This window comes from Dipodomys merriami, unplaced genomic scaffold (assembly GCF_024711535.1).
Source record: "Dipodomys merriami isolate MVZ:Mamm:240054 unplaced genomic scaffold, mDipMer1.0.p SCAF_354, whole genome shotgun sequence".
Taxonomy (NCBI): Eukaryota; Metazoa; Chordata; class Mammalia; order Rodentia; family Heteromyidae; genus Dipodomys; species Dipodomys merriami.
Genome location: NW_027205093.1, coordinates 117,842 through 136,833, shown reverse-complemented (window position 1 = coordinate 136,833; position 18,992 = coordinate 117,842). Strand labels below are relative to the sequence as shown.

General features: G+C 40.1%; 1 protein-coding gene and 1 pseudogene across 1 annotated transcript in view; one reads left to right on the top strand and one right to left on the bottom strand.

Moving 5' to 3' along the window:
- The window catches only part of Ctnnbl1 (catenin beta like 1), a 161,645-nt gene that overhangs the window by 72,765 nt on the left and 69,888 nt on the right, over positions 1-18,992 (bottom strand). The window contains exons 7-10 of the mRNA XM_069988321.1: positions 17,103-17,194; positions 6,273-6,345; positions 5,975-6,033; positions 4,422-4,570 (exon numbers count right to left, since the gene is read on the bottom strand). Coding sequence (XP_069844422.1) covers positions 4,422-4,570; positions 5,975-6,033; positions 6,273-6,345; positions 17,103-17,194 — 373 coding nt within the window. The remainder of the gene's footprint in view (positions 1-4,421; positions 4,571-5,974; positions 6,034-6,272; positions 6,346-17,102; positions 17,195-18,992) is intronic.
- On the top strand, positions 2,355-2,780 carry LOC138804055 (histone H3.3A-like; annotated as a pseudogene).

Genomic DNA, 18,992 nt, shown 5'->3' with positions numbered 1-18,992 from the left:
ATACTGTGTAGCTCCACTTCCAGAAAATTCTAGAGAGAGTAGTTGCTTGGATCTGGATGGATGGATGGATGGATAGGATAGCAACATGCATCAAGAGAATTTTGGGGATGATTAAAAGTGATCTGTGTTGTAATCTTGTTATGTACTGTCAAATAGGTAGCCACTAGTCAAGTGAGTTTAGATAAAATGTAAAATGCACATTAAATTTCAAAGATTTAGCAAAAAAAAGAATATAGAACTTTATGGGATAGGTGAGGAAATGATTATTTCTGATATACTGGGCAGACTAAAACATTACTAAAATTAATTTTGCTTCTTTTAACATGGACACTGCTGTTGCAGTTCTTCACTGTAAATGGAAACATAATTGCTAAAATTAAGTTGCAAACTTTAAACAGGTGCATTTTACTGTACATAAATGATGTCCCAACAAAGTTGATAAAAACATCAAACTGGTATGTATGTAGGCTGATGAATGTGAAAGTGTGAGAGACTGTGTATAAATTATGACATTTCTTCATCAATAGTAAAAAATTAAAGGAATATCCACTGGGCACATAAATGCAAAACTGTTCCTCTTAGTAGTTATCTCATTAAATTATAATTATTTAATATTTGCCTCTTTTACTAACCTTTAAGCTTTTTTTTAAATAAGTTTTTTTATTGTGAAAATACTGTACAATTATGTGAACAAGGTAATGAGTACATTTCTTATCAAGTATTGTTGCCTCCTTGGTTTCCCCTTACCATCCCTGCCCTCCCAACTCCCCCTACTCCCCCTCATCCTTTGACCTTCTTAAAGGCAGACTCCTGCCTTGTCCACTCTGTATAAGGCTAACAGTTAACATATAACGTCAACAATATTTAATGTTTCAAATTAGAGTCTTATCAATGTTTTGGTAGCTGCAGAACTGTTCTGCTTTATATAGTGCAAAAAGAGGGAGAAATCACCACAGATTCAGCATTATTGTTCTCATTTTTCAGATGAAAAGGCTAGGGGTTGGAGAGTCAGAAAGGTTAAAATAACTCACCAAATATCTAGAGCTTGTAAGTGAAAACATGCTTTTTAACCTCAGCTCCAAAGCCCTCCCCTTATCAACATAAACCTCTCCAAGTAAAAATCTGTAGTTAGGGGCAATTGGAACCAAAGACATCTTCCTGACCTCTCAGGTTACAGCTTCCCAATCTTGAATGGACACCCTCTGGATGGACAGCAAATTAGCAGTTCTTACTAAATCAGAAAGGGTACATAAAGTCAAGGGAAAATTCATTCCCACTTAAATTTTCCATTTGGGAGTCTGAAGAAGAAAAACAATTCAGAACAAAGAGCACGGAAAAGAGACAAAAGGAAATGCTGAATCTGCTAATATAGATAATTAATGCAAAAGAAAGAAATCCAGCAGCAACATCAGCATTCACAAATGAAAAGTGACGTGATCCTAGAAAGGTACAGTGTCTAGTCTTTTTGGAGCTCTTCTTTAATTAGCCTCCCAGAAACTCAGCATTCCTGTTTGAATAATCCATATTTCTGGTTATTTATTCAGCTCCCCACTGGTACACATTACCAAGCCATATGCTACAGGAATTCATCACTTCATAGCTGTACTCATCCATCCAAACACATTGGCAGTTTAGACCTTTAAGAAGCTTAGGGGAAAGTCCCTGCAGAGTGTAGTTTAAGGTGAGAAGATCCAAAAAGCCAAACGTGCCTTCCTACATGCTGTTTGCTTGAGAAGATGGGTCATTTCAACAAAAGGACAGGCAATTAGAAGGCCAAAGAAGATAAACAAATAAGAAAGGAAAGTAGCTAGAATCAGCTAAACAGTAAAGGTCTCTAAGCAATTTTCCAAATCCATCTCTGCACGTTAAAACAATTTCTTAAAGGAAGATTTTTTTAATCAATCCAAGATCTGCTAGGGACTAGATAGAAAAAAGTCCTTCCAACCTTCTGCAAGTCTTATAAAGAAAAAATTTTCAGAAATAAATACCTCAATAATCCTAAACTTATTTCAGGTACACAAATGGTCATTATCAAGTTTGTTATGATAGCAAACCATTAGGAAGAGCCTTAGTATCAACAATAGAATACTAACTAAGCTGTGTCCCTCAAAATACCTTACGTAGTTACTGAACTCTTAGAGAATATGTCACAATTTGGAAAATAGCATGGTATGTCCAAAAAGAAACATAATAATAGATAATTATGTGTGGTGGGCCTCAAATGTTGTTTAAAAAAACAAACAAACTAGAGCCATCTTTCAATTGTGTTCGCAGCCGCTGCCGCGCCAGCGCCGCCTCTCGTTCGCCGAGCTTCAGCCGAAGGAGAAGGGGGGGGGGTTTGAGGCCGCTCGGCCATGGCTCGCACCAAGCAGACTGCCCGCAAGTCCACCGGGGGGGCAAGGCGCCCAGGAAGCAGCTGGCGACCAAGGCCGCACGCAAGAGCGCGCGCCCTCCACCGGAGGGGTGAAGAAGCCGCACCGCTACAGGCCTGGTACTGTGGCGCTCCGTGAAATTAGACGCTACCAGAAGTCCACAGAACTTCTGATTCGCAAGCTCCCTTTCCAGCTTCTGGTGCGAGAAATTGCTCAGGACTTCAAAACAGATCTCCGCTTCCAGAGCGCAGCTATTGGTGCTTTGCAGGAGGCGAGTGAGGCCTATCTCGTTGGCCTTTCTGAAGATACCAATCTGTGTGCTATCCATGCCAAACCTGTGACAATTATGCCAAAAGATATCCAGCTAACACGCCGCATACGTGGAGAACGTGCTTAAGAATTCACTAAAATGGGAGGCATTTCATCCCCCCCCCCTTTTCTTGTTATCAGTAGTTCTGAATGTTAGATTTTTTTTCCCATGGGGTCAAAAGGTACCTAAGTATATGATTGCCAGTGGAAAAATAGGGGACAGAAATCAGGTATTGGCAGTTTTTCCATTTTCATTTGTGTGTGAATTTTTAATATAACTGTGGGGATATAAAGCATTAATGCAAGTCAAAAATGTTTCAGCAGTTCAACTTTATAACAATTATAAATCTGTTAATTTTTTCTGGACAATGCCAGCATTTGGATTTTTTTTTTTTTTTTTTTTTTTTTTGGGTCCAGTCGTGGGGCCTGAACTCTGGGCCTGGGCGCTGTCCCTCAGCTCTTCAGCTCAAGGCTAGCGCTCTACCACTTAAGCCACAGCGCCACTTCCGGCTTTTTTCTTTTTGTTTATGTGGTGCTGAGGAATTGAACCCAGGGCCTCATGCATGCAAGGCAAGCACTCTACCACTGAGCCACCTTCCCAGCCCCTAGCATTTGGATTTTTAAAAAAATAAGTAAATTTCTTATTGATGGCAACTAAAAAAAAAAAAACTAGATGAAAAGTACATCTATAGTTTAAATCATACTTAATATATGTTAAATTTATGAAAAAATTAAATAAGTATCCTTATTTCAACAGAATTTCATACTGTGTATGAATAAAATTTTGAAATGGCAGGCTCTGGCTCAATTTTATAAAGAATAATCATAATGATTGCAGTATTACAACTAGTGTATTACAAATATTATTCCAGTCTTTCAAGTGAAAAAAAAATTGGTCCCTCAACTCTTTATCACACTCTGGTTATTGTCAACCTACTTTTCTACTCTTCCTAGCCAGATTTCTTTAAAAAAAAAAAGTTATTAATGGAAACTATTTTCCTCTTTTGTTTCTAGCTTTAAAAGGATTCTGTGTGATAACTAAGAAGCTAAGCAGAATATCAACTTTAAAGGTAGAATGTATAAAAAGATATATAAGTACTATAAACCAAATTTCTAGGACTATCTTACATGTTTTTATATTCTTCAGGCTTAGGCACACAGCATATAACAATTCAGTCTGCTATGCATAAATGCAAAATATGAATATTTTGCTGACAATACAAAAATATAGACAAACATGGCATAGATAGGTCTATGGAGGATCTACTGAAAAAAAGTGTAGAGATGGGAACAAGCAGATTAAAATAGACTTTTATTCAACAATACTAATGATAAAAATATCTACAAAAGCCAGGCGCTGATGGCTCACCCCTGTAATCCTAGCTACTCAGAAGGCTGAGATCTGAGGATCATGGTTCAAACCCAGCCCAGGCAGGAAAATCCATGAGACTCTTATCTCCAATTAACCACCTGAAAACCAGAAGTGGCACTGTGGTTCAACGCAGAAGAGTGCTAGCCTTGAACAAAAAGGTTCAGGGACAGCACCCAGCCCCAGAGTTCAAGACCCATGATGATCAAAGGAAATAAATAAAAATAAAAAATCCACAAATATTTATATAATACATCTACAAATGAATACTATTCTGTACAATTGTGACATTCGAGACGATAAAAGACTACTGATATATGTTCTTAAATCCAGGCAAAAATGATGGATGAACCCGGGGCTCAAAGACATACCTGAGCATGAGGTTCATCAGCTGAAGGCCCTCACCCTTCAGGAAGCGCTCGCGGTTGGAACTGAGCATCAGACAGGAACAGAGGGAATCAAACAGATTCTCCATCATCTCCTGCTCCTCAGCTGTGCTGGGATTGTGTCTTTTAAACACCTGCCAAGAAAAGACAGCGAAACACACAGTTCCGTAAGAGAATGCCCTTTCATCAGCCACTAGTCAACAATTTCCAAGGCTTGTCTGTCATGATAACCCCACGAGTGAGAAATCAGAAGCTTACCAAACAAAACTCTCATCAGTTCCCACTCTGATCCACTCATATTCAATGAATAGATAGTAGTTCATGGAAAAACATAAATACTCAGCTGAGACCACCGAGTGGTCCAAATGAATGACAGTTCCAAGGAGGCATATTTTCTTAAAAAAAAAAACAAAAAAACCCTCAAAATACACCCCCCAAAGTTTTTTACTATAAAATATAGTTGAAATAGAAAACTCCATTAAAAGATATACAATTAAACAATTACAGCCAGCACCCCTGAAGCCACTATTTATGTCAGGAAATAATTCTGCCAGTTACCCCCAAAACCTTACACTGGCACAACCCAACCTTATCAACTTTCCCCCATCTAGAGATAACCATAATCTCACACTGGAGTAAGGGGCCCCAAGTTAAGGGAAAGGCATAACGTAGGAGTTCTGTCTTTGCCACAGATGAATGGCAGGCAGCAGGAAAGCCTTTCCAGAGTGTATGCATACCCATACAGGCTACCAGGAGCCTATCAATAATCTTGCAAGAAAAGGACTACGTACTTTCCCAGAACTGGAAACAGCTACACATTTCAAAGCTCTGTTTTTGGGGTGGAGGCCAAGCCACTCAGGCTGCTGGCAATAAAATGGAAGCTGTATGTACACTGACGTGTCAGACACTCAACACATTTTAAGATTTTACCCAAATGATTTATTTTTACTCCTGTTTGTGGAATAACACAGATGAGGTTTGTTAAAACCTTAACCATATTTTTCACAATGCCAACACAATAACATTTCAACAGGATTTACAATTCTTTCAGAGAGCAAATGGCAGCTTCCATTTTCTCACTGCTGCATCCTGTGCCCTGACTTTCTCCATTGTCCTTTGTGACCTCCAGCCCAGGGTACTGGGACTTGTTCTTCCTGAGCTTATCTGGATCCTACATAAACACACTCCATTTCAGTGGCAGACTGAAAGGAAAGGAGGTGAATAATGCTGGGAGCGGGCTAAATGAGAGTAACTTGGCCAAGGAAACACAAGTAAGTAGAGCACATGTCGTTAGGACTGGGAAGGTCCTATCAGGAGACAAGGAAAGACCATAAAAAGGTCACAGTGATATCTGGTCAGGACCAAGGACTAAAAAATGGAGACAAAATATCCAAGGGAGGTAATCACCAACCTGCCCCATGCTCCCTTTGGCTCCCATCATGTGGTGTAGGTATCCTTGCCACAGTTTCCAGCCCCACCTCTCATTTAAAGCAGGCCATGCATCTTCATGGCAGACAGAAAGCATAAGAATTACTCACGGATAACTGCTGAAGAAGCACATCGATTCCATCCAGCTCTCCAAGCAATTCCCTGTTTTCTAAAAGAGGGGGAAAAAAAAGAGGAAGGAAAAAAATGAAGCTAACTGTCAGATTTTACAGCCGTCTAACACGGATACATCAGCAAACAAAATCAATACAGCCTGACAGAGTACAAAAGCTGCACAGAGAGTGAGAGGGGAAGCAAGGGGATGCCAAAGGCAAGAGAGCTTGCTGTCATGATCTGAAACAAGCTGAGCTCCTATCCTAACAGAATATCAATACTGAGAGGGAGCCTCACCATCATTGTCCTGGAGCAATATGGCCAGCACTTCACTGCAATACAGTTTGTTGGCATCGAAAGGCATCTTTGCCTGTGGGGAAATAAGAGAAAAGAGAAAACTATTAGGGGTCTTGTTAGGACAAATTTCTCACAAGTTAGAGAAGAGAAGAAGCTAGGGAAAAGACAGGTTAAGGGCAAAAAAAAAAAAAAAAAAAAGTCTGCCTCTCAGGAGACCAGATCTAAGTACTATGTAGGAAATGGCAGGCAGACACAATGGCTCTCCCATTCCTACTGTTTAGGTCATACATGTTTCCTCTCCCATGAAGCTTCTCAGATACCTCATTTTGAGTTCAGAGACTATATGAATCTAGGATAAACAATACAAAGTTGTGAACTTAAGATTAAGACTCCTGAAGCTTCATTCATAAGTTATTGCCATAAAACTATGCTGTAAATTAGCTGATGCATGATCAGAAAAGTTGAAATGAAAGCAATTTCTTGCTTAGATTAGCTGAATATATAACAAAGTGGCTCCATTTGGATTTTTTAATGCTTAAAATTTAATTTGAAATCATAAACCTTTTTGCTTATATGCCATAATCTGCCTACTATTTAAAAAGGAAACCACATTAAATATGCAAAAATGTGTTAATATTTTAACACCTAAATTACTACCCACAATTCCTTCCCTGCTGTGTGTTCTGCTATGTGGAGATTCAGTGGGGATGCATCTACTACACAGTCTATCTTTCATGGCCATCCACACTGTTGCTTCAGTAGCAGTGAGACTTAAGTATCTCACCATTAACAATGCCCCTTGGACAAAGGTGCGGGGGGGGGGCGGGGGAGAGCGCAAGTCTCATGGATGTGTTTTTATTTACAGTTCCCAGATACCTGGACAAGGCCTGTTAATCAGCAGCAGCCTTTGCTATGTATCTGGGTTTTTGAAATGACAAATAATTTTTGTACCTGCAAAGGACAGGGAAAATGTTTATCTTGGAGCTAACACTTCCATCACCTTCATGCCACTCACAGTTCCTTTTCGATATTGATTTTGTGCTAAAGAAGGAAAAGCACTGCCTAATCAAGCAACATCCAGCACCCTTTCAGTTTTCTGTGCACGTCCTTCCTCATCAAGTCAAAATGTAGCCCACAGAATTTCAGGAGGTTGGCCAGGTCTGACTCATCTGAGGCTAAAAAGACATATACATGCAAGGTCTTAGACATGCTGACTGCATGGTATGGCTCCTGAGTCAAGCTGGAGACCTTCTTTCAAGAAATCCATGTTACACCTGGAGCTTAAATGTAATCTATGGTGTTATTTCCCCTTAACAAAGATGGTTCTGCAAAAATCAAACCACAAAGGTGGAAAGCAACGGGTAGATATCTCTATTTGTTAAATAAAGCTACACAAAATTTTAAGTCCCTAGCACTGCTATTATATTTTAAATTATTTTAGTCATACCAAGTCTTCTGCAACTTTATAAGGAACTAGGGCTCTTCTTTGAAACAAGATAATAACTAAAAGAGCCTACAGACACCTGGCCACTACTGCAAGAGTCTTTCTGTACTCCCAATGCCTCTTGTCCTTCACTGGATTTTATAAACTCCAAGTAGTAGATGAGAGTTTTTCTATCCCTTTCCATAAATATTAGTGGGCACTTGTTATATTCAAGACACACAATTAAGTATAGCAGCAAACAATGATGAATTAATTCTGAACCCTGTCCACTATTACAGCATTTGAAAATACTACATGGAATTCAAGTTAATTTTATGAAGTAGTCACAATAGAATACAAGAAATAAAAGGACACTGAAAGAATCCTCAGCACGATATTACCTATGTATCACAAAGTTTGTACCCATACAATGAGGCAACTAGGGTGCCATCTTAAATTCATTGCAGGCTGAAAGCATAGTGGACACCTGACATCTCTAGAGCACTGTACTACTAGCTCAGGTTGGTTTCTTTTGCAGACATCTAGCTTTGTGAAGAGAACTTTTGATGGTTTCTGTGGTTGAGGAACTGAATGAGTATTAGTAGAAGGTGACAGTGTTCAATCATTTGCCAAGGTTGGAAAGTTGTACAGTACCCAAAGGTGAATGCACCATTAGTAAAAAACAAAAAAAAACAAAAAACTGTGATATTTAAGAATGAAATAAAACCTCATTTTCTTTCAATAGCTACTAAGTGTACACATTATTTGGACATAACTATTTAACAGGACTTTTAGGTACTTCTTGGCATGGAGTGCTATAAAAACAAAATTATTGAAAAGTTGACTCGAGGTAAGGCTCAAATGGTAAAGTGCTTGCCTAGCAAGAAGAAGGCCTTAAGCTGAATGTAAGTTCTGCCAAAATAACAAATATTACTGAGATTCTGCGAGAACCATGAGCCAGCTACAAGACCCTATGACCCTTTGTAAAATAGAAATAAAGATTTTAGACTTCCTTGGAGAGGTGTGAGAAATAAATAGGAAAATCACACAGTACATGCTACGGGTTTCTAGGATAAGTGGATTCAGAAATATCTGAGTTAGATCTCAGCTCTAATTGTTCATCAGTGATATGAACTTGGTTAAATGAATGTACCTCTCTAAGCCAATGTCTCCTATGCTGTCACATTTTCCTTAGGAAGTAACTCCATTAAATAAACATAATACTGGCCCCTAACAGCTGAGTCCCCTTTACTGAGGATTACTTGCTCCTTGCCCCACCCCCCAAATCCCTAGTTCTTGCTGTCTCATATTTCAAGGAATTTCTAATTATGACAAAATTGTGATGAATCATTTTTTTCACTTTCTCTTTAAGTATAAGCATTTTGATTTAAAAAGTGGAGGGACTGCCTTAGAATCAGAGTGTAGTGCCAGCTGGAAGCACATTGGAAAGAGGCCACTTTGGAGAAACTTAGCCCAACTCTCACTGGCTCTGGATTTTGGCAAGGCATTTATTTCCCTATCCTAGAATTCTTCTTCATCCGTAAATGAGGGACAGCTGTATGCTATTGTCAGGGATGCTTATGAGGATTAGAAATATGTATGCAAGATCTAGAGAAACATTTTGCATGGAATGGGCAGTTAATTTATGAAATTATGAGATGGGGAACACAGCCATAATAATGATGGTGACAATAACAGTTTAATCTGTTGGAAAAGATACAAAAGAAACTAGGTCATTGGGGAAGAGAATAATCTTCTATGCTTAGACAAAAGACAAAACTTACCAAAGATATTTTATTTCTTTTAAATCTCAAACAGAGATTACAAAACACCAAACTTCCCAATAACAAAAGGACAGTCAAAACCAGAAAAAAGAAAAATTCACTCAGCAGGTCTGTTGGTTTACTTGCAAAGTAGTAAACCAGTGGAACTTGGAACTTGTAGGGCTCTTTTGTATCCAGGAGCCTGGTGATCCTAAATCTTTCAGCTGTCAGGGTAATTACAGAGTCAAGCATAGGTTTGTACTCAGCATGTACAGCCTTGAATAAAATTAAACTTCACCTTTTGTGAAGCTGCTGCCTTTTTGGAAAGTACAAAACAATTATGCTACCACCCGCAGCCAGAAGCTGCAGGTTATATCTGCAGCTCACCTCTGGCCCCTGAAACACACGAGGCAGGTTCAGACAGTTGTACAACCCTGTACAACTGTCAGAGCAGATTGGGTCCTGCAAAATCACAACCTCTAGTCACTAGGGGCTAAGACTTTTGCATCAGCCAGTTGTACATGTTGTGTAATAGCCAATTGTTACTCATTAACTCATATGCTACTCGAAAGCATTAACTGCAAATCTTAATTTTGTTTCTTCAGAAAAGAGAAGTAAAACATTTGGTTTGGATGTCATTTTCAAAAGTATATAGTATCCGAACAAGTTCCTATTCCCCATTTAAAAATATGACCTGTTATGCAGTGGAGTGTCTCTCCCACTAAGTTATCTGCTTACCTGCTAATCCGTTTAATGCAATCATCTGAAATGGGTTTTATCCTCATTAGAACAAATTAGTAAGGTTTCATTTGGTAGATGTAAAATCCCTGGAAATCTCTATGTACTGCTGCACTATCAGTATACATGGAGAAATCCAAGTCTAAACTGTCTGTCATCAAGAACTGCTTAAGGATTACTGAAGAAATGTGAGATAATCAAACAGCAAGTTCTTATCCAGAAACCTAGGCATAAAAATGCTGGCACCTTGGTCCTCAAGATTTTACTTATATTCTTCATGTTCACCAGGAAGGATTATTAAAATACTGTATAGGACGCTGGACCCCAGCTTCAGATTTGACAATTGGGGAACCTTCAGGGGACTCAATGATCTGCATTTTTTTTTGAACAAGTTGCCAGTTAACACTGAGATGCCACTGAGAACATTTTGCAAGCAACTGCAATGAGATGCAAATACAGCAGAGACCCAGTCTTTGTTTTTATGGAATTTAAGGATATTTGGAGAAAGAAAAATTAGCACATGTAATATGAAAGTATGCTAGGTGATGGAATTATTTCCATTTTACAGATCAAGAAAAAGTGCTCTAAAGGGTGCCATGCAATTTTAGTAAGCATTGGAAACCAGACTGTTAACTTGCATGAAAAAAACATTAGAGGAAGAAAAAATAAAAGGATGGGCTGGTTTTTGGAAAAGAGAGAGGGCAAGATAGCTGGGGCAAAGCAATGCTATGGAAAGAATACACAAGAAATGCTGGAGGCACAGGTTTTAACTCACCTCTATCTCTGTTGCATGGGCTTAGACAAGGCAGGTAATATCTTTAGTTCTTTTAGTGTGTAATTATGTATGTGTGTGTGTGTGCATGCTTGTGCACATGTGCTTGCACACGTGCGTGCAGGCATGTGTGCTGGTCCCAGGGCTTAAACTTAGGGGCAGGGGGCTGTCCCTTAGCCTTTTTTGCTCAAGGCTAGTGCTCTCCATCACTTGCTCCACAGCTCTACTTCCAGCTTCAGCTTTTTTTTTTTCTTTTTCTTTTTTCTTTTTTGGAAGGGGCAGGTATTTAACTAGAGATAAGAGTCTCACAGACTTTCCTTCCTGGGCTGGCTTTGAATAGAGATCCTTAGACCTCAGCCTCCTGCGTAGCTAGGATTAAAGGCATTAGCCACTGGGTGCCTGGCTACTTTTAGTTGCAGATAAATGCAACAGAACTTACAAATTTCTTTTCTGTCCTAAAAATGACTAAAGCTACATCCCTTACATAAGGATCTGGGGTGTCTTATGCTCCGTCTTGGCTTATTTCTCAGTTCTGAAGATTGAGCCCAGTGCCTCAAGCAAGTGTTTTAATGCTTAAGACATATCACCAAGCCATTAAGCTTTCTCTTGAAAAGTTGTATCCAATTTAGAAACACAAAACACACATACTGTGCGTGTGCACACACACACACACTCACATACACACCTAGTAAAGGTAGGAAGAGCATGAACAAAGCTAGAGGTCAAGACAGAACAGATCTCTGCAGAAGATAGGTAAAAAATAGGTAAGCAAGGCCAATGTTTTACAACTGGAAAGTGAAAAGATTGGACTGAGCCAGGCCAGGACTCTACAAGTAGGCAGAAAAAGTGGGCAATGAAATAGCAGCTGTAGCATCACTGAAGGTAGTTTCTTAAATGGGGATGGCAACTGTAAGTGGCATTTCACATCAGTCCACAAGATATGAAAGAGTAAGAAGAGGATCCACATTTCTAGAGACCAGTAGATGGAACTGAGGCTGAACAATAGAATTATACATGGGAAACGTTTCTAACATATACCCACAGCAGAGACTGAGACAGTAGGCCTGGAGTGTAGTCTGAGAATCTGAGGTTTTCAAAGTTCCATAATGATATTAGTATAATCTTCCAGCTGAAACCCATGATGATAGAGATCTTCACAGTTTGAAAAGCAATACATGTGGTCTTCATAATAACCTCTCAAAACTGGTAAGGTGGGGAAGACGTTGTATATATGTATGCATGTAGCATGTATGTATGTATGTGTGTATGTATGTGTACACACACACACACACACACAGTGCCGGTCTTTTTTTTTTTTTAATTTTTTTATTGTAAAGATACTATACAGAGGGTTACAGTTATATGAGTGAGGTAATGAGTACACTTCCTCTTGAACATTGTTACCCCTTCCATTGTTTTCCCCCTACCATCTCCTCCCTCCCTCCCTTCCCCAAGGTTCTTTTTTTTTTTTTTTTTTTTTGATTGTGATTAAGTGATTACTTAATTTCCGGAAATTCACAGTATTGTGGAATAATGATGCTCATTTAAAGTCACAAGTTCATTCTAACTTTCCTGGAGCAAATTGTCTATCACAGTCTGTAATATATAACGGTGCTCACATGTTATATACCATATATGTGATCAGCAGCATGGGGATATTTGGTAGTGGTTCAACCAGATGAGTGGGAGTTCTTTGTTTCTTAAGTCCTGTTAGTTTTGTCATATCACCTAACATTTTGGATTTATCATCCACTTATCAGGGAGACCATGTACTGTTTGTCTCTTCGTTCTTGGCTTACCTCGCTCAACATGATTCCTTCTAGCTCCATCCATTTCCCTGCAAATGCCATTATTTTGTCATTTCTAATGGCTGCATAATATTCCATTGTGTATAGATACCACAATTTTTGGATCCATTCATCTGTGGTGGGGCATCTAGGTTGTTTCCATATCCTAGCTATTGCGAACAGTGCTGCAATAAACATAGAGGTGCACGTGTCCTTGTATATTGGTTCCTGTTGTTCAGGGTAGATGCCTAGAAGTGGTATGACTGGGTCGTAAGGGAGGTCAATCTTTAGCTTTCTAAGGACCCTCCAGATTGCTTTCCAAAGTGGTTGTATGAGTGTACATTCCCACCAGCAGTGTAATAGCGTTCCTCGTTCTCCACATCCCCTCCAGCATTTGTCGTTGGCTGATTTGTGGATGTGGGACATTCTGACTGGGGTAAGGTTATCTCAGGGTTGTCTTTATTTGCATTTCCTTCACCACCAGGGATGATGAACATTTCCTCATGTGTTTCTTTGCCATTTTTATTTCTTCATTTGAGAAGTCCCTCTTTAGTTCACTTGCCCATTTAGTAATTGGTTTGTTAGGTTTGGGAGGGATTAGTTTCTTGAGTTCCCTGTATATACAGGATGTTAACCCCTTGTCTGATATATTGCTGGTAAATATTTTTTCCCAATTAGTTGGTTGTCTTTCTAGCTTGGTTGCGATAGCTTTATCTGTGCAGAAGCTTTTTATTTTAAGGTAGTCCCATTTGTCGAGTCTCTCTCCAATTTGTTGTGACCCTGGGACTCTGTTCAGGAAGTTCCTTCCTGTGCCTATTAGTTCAAGTGTCTCTCCTACTCTGTCCTGCAGTAGTTTCAGAGATTCAGGTTTAATGTTAAGGTCTTTAATCCATTTTGAGTTGATGTTGGTGCATGGCGATAGGCTGGGGTCCACTTTTAGTTTTCTACATGTGGCTGCCCAGTTTTCCCAGCACCAGCGGTTGAAGAGGCTGTGTTTCTTCCATTGTATGTCTTTGGCTCCTTTGTCGAATATCAGCTGGCTGTAGGCCTGTGGATTTATTTCTGGATCTTCTATTCTGTTCCATTGGTCTTCGGGTCTGTTTTTGTGCCAGTACCATGCTGTCTTTGTTATTACAGCTCTGTAGTAGAGTTTGAAGTTCGGCATGGATAGCCCTCCCATATTGTCTTTATCCCCTAGAATTGTTTTGGCTATTCTAGGTCTTTTGTTGTTCCATATGAATTTTTGGACTGTTTTCTGTATTTCAGTGATGTACGTCATTGGGATTTTAATAGGAATTGCGTTGAATTTGTATATTAGTTTTGGAAGTATTACCATCTTTACTATATTAAGTCGGCCTATCCAGGAGCATGGGAGGTCTTTCCATTTCCTAGTGTCTTCTGCAATTTCTTTCTTTAACTTTTTATAGTTCTCATTAAATAGTTCTTTTACATCTTTGGTTAGGTTAATTCCTAAATATTTTATTTTTCGGGAGGTTATTGTGAATGGGGTTGCTCCTTTTATTTCCCTCTCTTCCTGTACATTATCAGTGTATAGGAAGGCAACTGATTTTTGTGGGTTTATTTTGTATCCTGCTATTTTGCCGAAGTGATTTATGATTTCTAAGAGTTTGGGGATGGAGTTTTTGGGATCGTGGAGGTATAGTATCATGTCGTCTGCAAAAAGGGATAGTTTAACTTCTTTTTTCCCTATGCGGATCCCTTTAATGTCTTTTTCTTGCCTTATTGCTCTGGCTAAGGGTTCTAGGACTATATTGAAGAGGAGTGGAGACAGTGGGCATCCTTGCCTTGTTCCTGATTTTAGGAGAATTGGTTGTAGCTTTTCCCCATTAAGTATAATATTGGCTATTGGTCTGTCATAAATGGCTTTTATTGTTTTTACACACACACACACACACACACACACACACACACACACACACACACACACACACACACACACACACACACACACACACACACACACACACACACACACACACACACACACACAGTGCCTGTCTTGAGGCCTCAACTCAGGGCACTGTACTTGACCTTTTCTGCTCAAGGCTAGCATTCTACCACTTTTAGTCTCAGCTTCACTTCTAGATTTTTTGGGGGAGGGTGGGCAGGGTGGGAGGTTGTTATTTGGAGCTAAGAGTCTCAGCGACTCTGTCCTGGCTTGCTTTGGACTATAATCCTCCGAGTTCAGCCTCCTGAATAGCTAGGATTACAGGCCTGAGCCACTGGTACCTAGGTAAGGATACTCATTATTTTAAATGAGAAAACAGACTGGACAAGGGACAAGGCCAGACAAGGGACAGTGTCATAGTTCATAAGGAAGTCAGAATCAGAGTCCACATGATAGTCAAGAGGTGAAGGTTAAAAGTGCCTCCTCAGACCAAAGAACAAGAGCAAAGCATCAGTTTTACAGACACGCCTTCTTGTTGGCCTCAGCCTTAAGTAGGATTTCCTTAAGGAAGTACTTCCCTTAATGTTCTGGGCAGCACATGGTTTTTCTAAGAGAACTTGCTTACTAGTAAAATAACCAAATAGCATTTTAATGTTTAAATACCCTGAACCCTTGAAAAACTGTTTTAGAGACAGCAACATAGCTGTTTATGCCCAGAGGATTACATAAACACTGTGCCTGTAAGGCATGAGTCAATAGTGTGCTAAAATACCAAATGGACCTCTTTATTACTGTCATAAGGGTAATGGAATCCAAGCTAAACACCCAGAGGTTTCAATTTCTCTTTCTATGTAACCAGTTCAAAGAAGACGACGACGAAAACTGCAGATTCCAATACCTTTCAAAGGACAGAGGTTTGATGGAGGATTCTTAAATCAGTAGTAAGTCCCAAGTAAGTGAGGAAACTTTGTCTTGACTTCACAGAGCTGAATACTACTGGATTATTTTATATATTTTAAGGTAAGGGCCTTAACACATGGCACCTCCACCAACAAATGAGGTTCCTATTATCTACTTTCCTATTACCCTATTACCCAATCCTCTTAACTTGGTGTCTGATTTCCTCTCCTCTATCCCTCACCTCAGTCCCAGGCTTTGGAGAATAAAAGTATTTTAAATATTGAGAAAAGAAGAAACTAAGTCAGGGATATGTGAAGGGAGCCACACAGGGAAACTCCTGCAGTTATCCAGACTCTGGAGAGGAGGTCAAGAGCAAATCGCAAAGATAGCAGCATGAGTTAATGATGTACTATGTGCTAGACTGAAAGGAAAGGGACGTAGGAAGGGGAAAAGTAGGCTTGCATGGGTTCAGTGCATTGAGCTCTACCAGGCAAATGTGCCCATACCCCCTAATGGTAAATGTTGGGCTAGGCTCAGTAACCTTGAGTAGTTGTATGAGCTATGTTGTATGAGTTGTATGAGAACTAATGGGAGCCGGGTGCTGGTGGCTCACGCCTGTAATCCTAGTTATTCAGGAGGCTGAAATCTGAGGATCACGGTTCAAAGCCAGCCTGGGGAGGAAAGTCCGTGAGACTCTTATCTCCAATTAACCACCAGAAAACCTGGAATGGCACTGTGGCTCAAGTGGTAGAGCGCTCACCTTGAGCTGAAGAGCTCAGGGACAGCGCCCAGGCCCAGAGTTCAAGCCCCATGACTGATATGAGAGAGGGGGGGAGGAGAGAGAGAGAGAGAGAGAGAGAGAGAGAGAGAGAGAGAGAGAGAGAGAGAGAGAGAGAGAGAGAGAATTAATGGGAACCAATATCAAGTAAGTAGGAATGAGGGATAGGTTGTCAGAGGCCAGGAATTATAGGGCATATACTACCTTAGGCTGGGTTCAAATCATGATCCTCAGATCTCAGCCTCCTGACTAGCTATGATTACAGGCATGAGCCACCAGTGCCTGTCATGAGTTCTAGGACTTTTTGGACTGACAAGCTAAGAAAAATGTGCAAGAGTATATCAGGATACAGACATATCACTTATAGTGTGTATATGATGATTGTACCATTTATAGTAGGCAAAACCATAGAAATGGAAAGGGTTAAATTCATTTTTATTATCTGTAAAATATCAGGCACCCATTTTCAGTGAAAAAGCAATGTGCATAAGAAAACATGATTTTGTTTGTGAAACATACATACCACATCACACTCTTCTATATACAGAAAATGTCTGAAAGTACATTAAATATTGTCAACAGCAGCTGGAAAGTGGAACTAGAAGGGATCCTTTAAGAAGGAAAGGAGGCTATAGAAAAGGGTAAGAGGTACTAGAAAACTTCCTACTACATCCTGTATCTAGAGACCCACAATCTCTATCAACTGGGAACAACCATGCCCAGAGAAAAGATAGCAAAAGTGCCACAAAGCCACACTCACCTTCAGCCTCTTCAATAGCCACTGCAGAAGCCCCTGCTGGGCAGCCTCCGTACACACCTCGGGCCGGAACTCAGCCATGTTCTCTACAATAGCTAAAGGGAGACAGACACTAGTCACAGGGGAGGGCAACTTTGCTTCCATCTGCAATCAGCTTGCTTCCCATGACAGGCATTTCCCCTCTCCCTGTATTCCTCCCAGCCAGATGCTGTGCTGTCATTTATAGAATAACCAGGGGGTTGCTGTGGGTTTACTTCAAGTTATGTTACAAGTAAAAATCATAACTGAAAATAAAAGAATTCACAAAAGGGATTCAGCAAGAGGTTTTCTATGCTACTAGAGATCAACACTAGAGCAGAATACAGCCTAGGAGGGCTCCACTTAGTCCACAGTCTCAGAGCCCAGTAACCAAAGAGATGGCAGCCTAGGCAGAAACGGCAGGGAAAACTAGGGCATGGGGAATTCAGCTTTTCTTTCTGATTCATCCATTTTCTATTCTTTGGAATTATGTGGACAAAGGACAATGCCAGAGAAGCAGGCATGTTCTTCTATATGAACAAAACAACTGCGCACATGGGGCAAATGCCACGCCGGCAGAAGTAGCCACCAGGTACTAGGGAGCCCTGCTATCTCCTGTGAAAGCCAATGAACTGTTTAACAGAAAAATTAAAATTAGGAGGCAAAAAAAAAGCTTATATGACTACAATACCAAAAATGAGACAATTAAATCATTTATCGTCTTTAATAAATAAATGCTTCTCATTCCTTCTGGGCCCCTTTTGTTCCCACCTTAAGAATATATATAACTCACAAAGCAAACACAGTTATATGTTCCCTAAGCACAATGCCCAGAACACACTGGGAATACTTTGAGGGAGAAATGACTATTTTCATACTTCCAAAGGAAAGTAATCATTCACTTGAATCTCTGGCACCTTTGTCTTATTCTTCTGCTTAAACTTTTGGTGGCTTCCTGTTGACTGGTAGAAAGAAAACTAATCTTCTTACTATGGTTTACAAAATCTTCTAAATTTTGGACAAACCTACTTTTCCAGGTCCATTTCCCACCACTCCATGACCACTGCCGCAGTAGAGGTCTAACTTTCTTGGGCTACTTTGCTCCTTCTCTTGCTGGTTTCCCCTTCTTCCTCCTCCTTCTCTTCCTCCTCCTCCTTTTCTTCCTTTCTCCTCTTCCTCCCTCCTCTTCTTCTTCTTCCTCCTCCTCCTCCTTTTAATGCTACTGGGGGTTTGATCTCACAGCTTCACACTAGCATTCTAACACTTGAACAGTCCTTTTGAACTTTATTTTTTGGATAAGGTTTCTTAGTTTCTTTGTTTGGTTTTGTTTTGGATTGGTTTTGGTTTGCCAAGAGCTGGCTCCTGACTGTGATCTTCCTACCTCTGACTCTTATTTAGCTAAGACCACAGGTACTAAACCTGGTTTGTTGGCTAAGATGGGACCTGGGTAATTTTTTTGCTCATGTTGTCCTTGAATCATGATCTTCTTTATCTCTAGCTCCCAAAAAGATGGAATTATAGGCATGAGCTACTGTGCTAATTTCACTCCAGTTGGCACCAGTTCCCATGGGACAATTTGGAGACCCTTCCTTGTTATTCCCACAGTGCTTTTCACTGACTCTTACTCTACCATTTGTCACCTGGTATTTATTATCTTTCCTTTCTCTACTGGACCTTCTCATCATTCTAATTCCTATAAATTAACAATGACTAATCATCAAAATCTACCTAGTGACTACCACAGACTGACAAAACACTCGGCACTCAATAACGGAGACAGGGATGACTCTGAGCTATGGAAGGTGCCCAAGCTGGCACAGACAGATCTCTGCAGACTTCCAGGCTGGTGCTTTTTCTACTAGAGCAGGCCTTTTT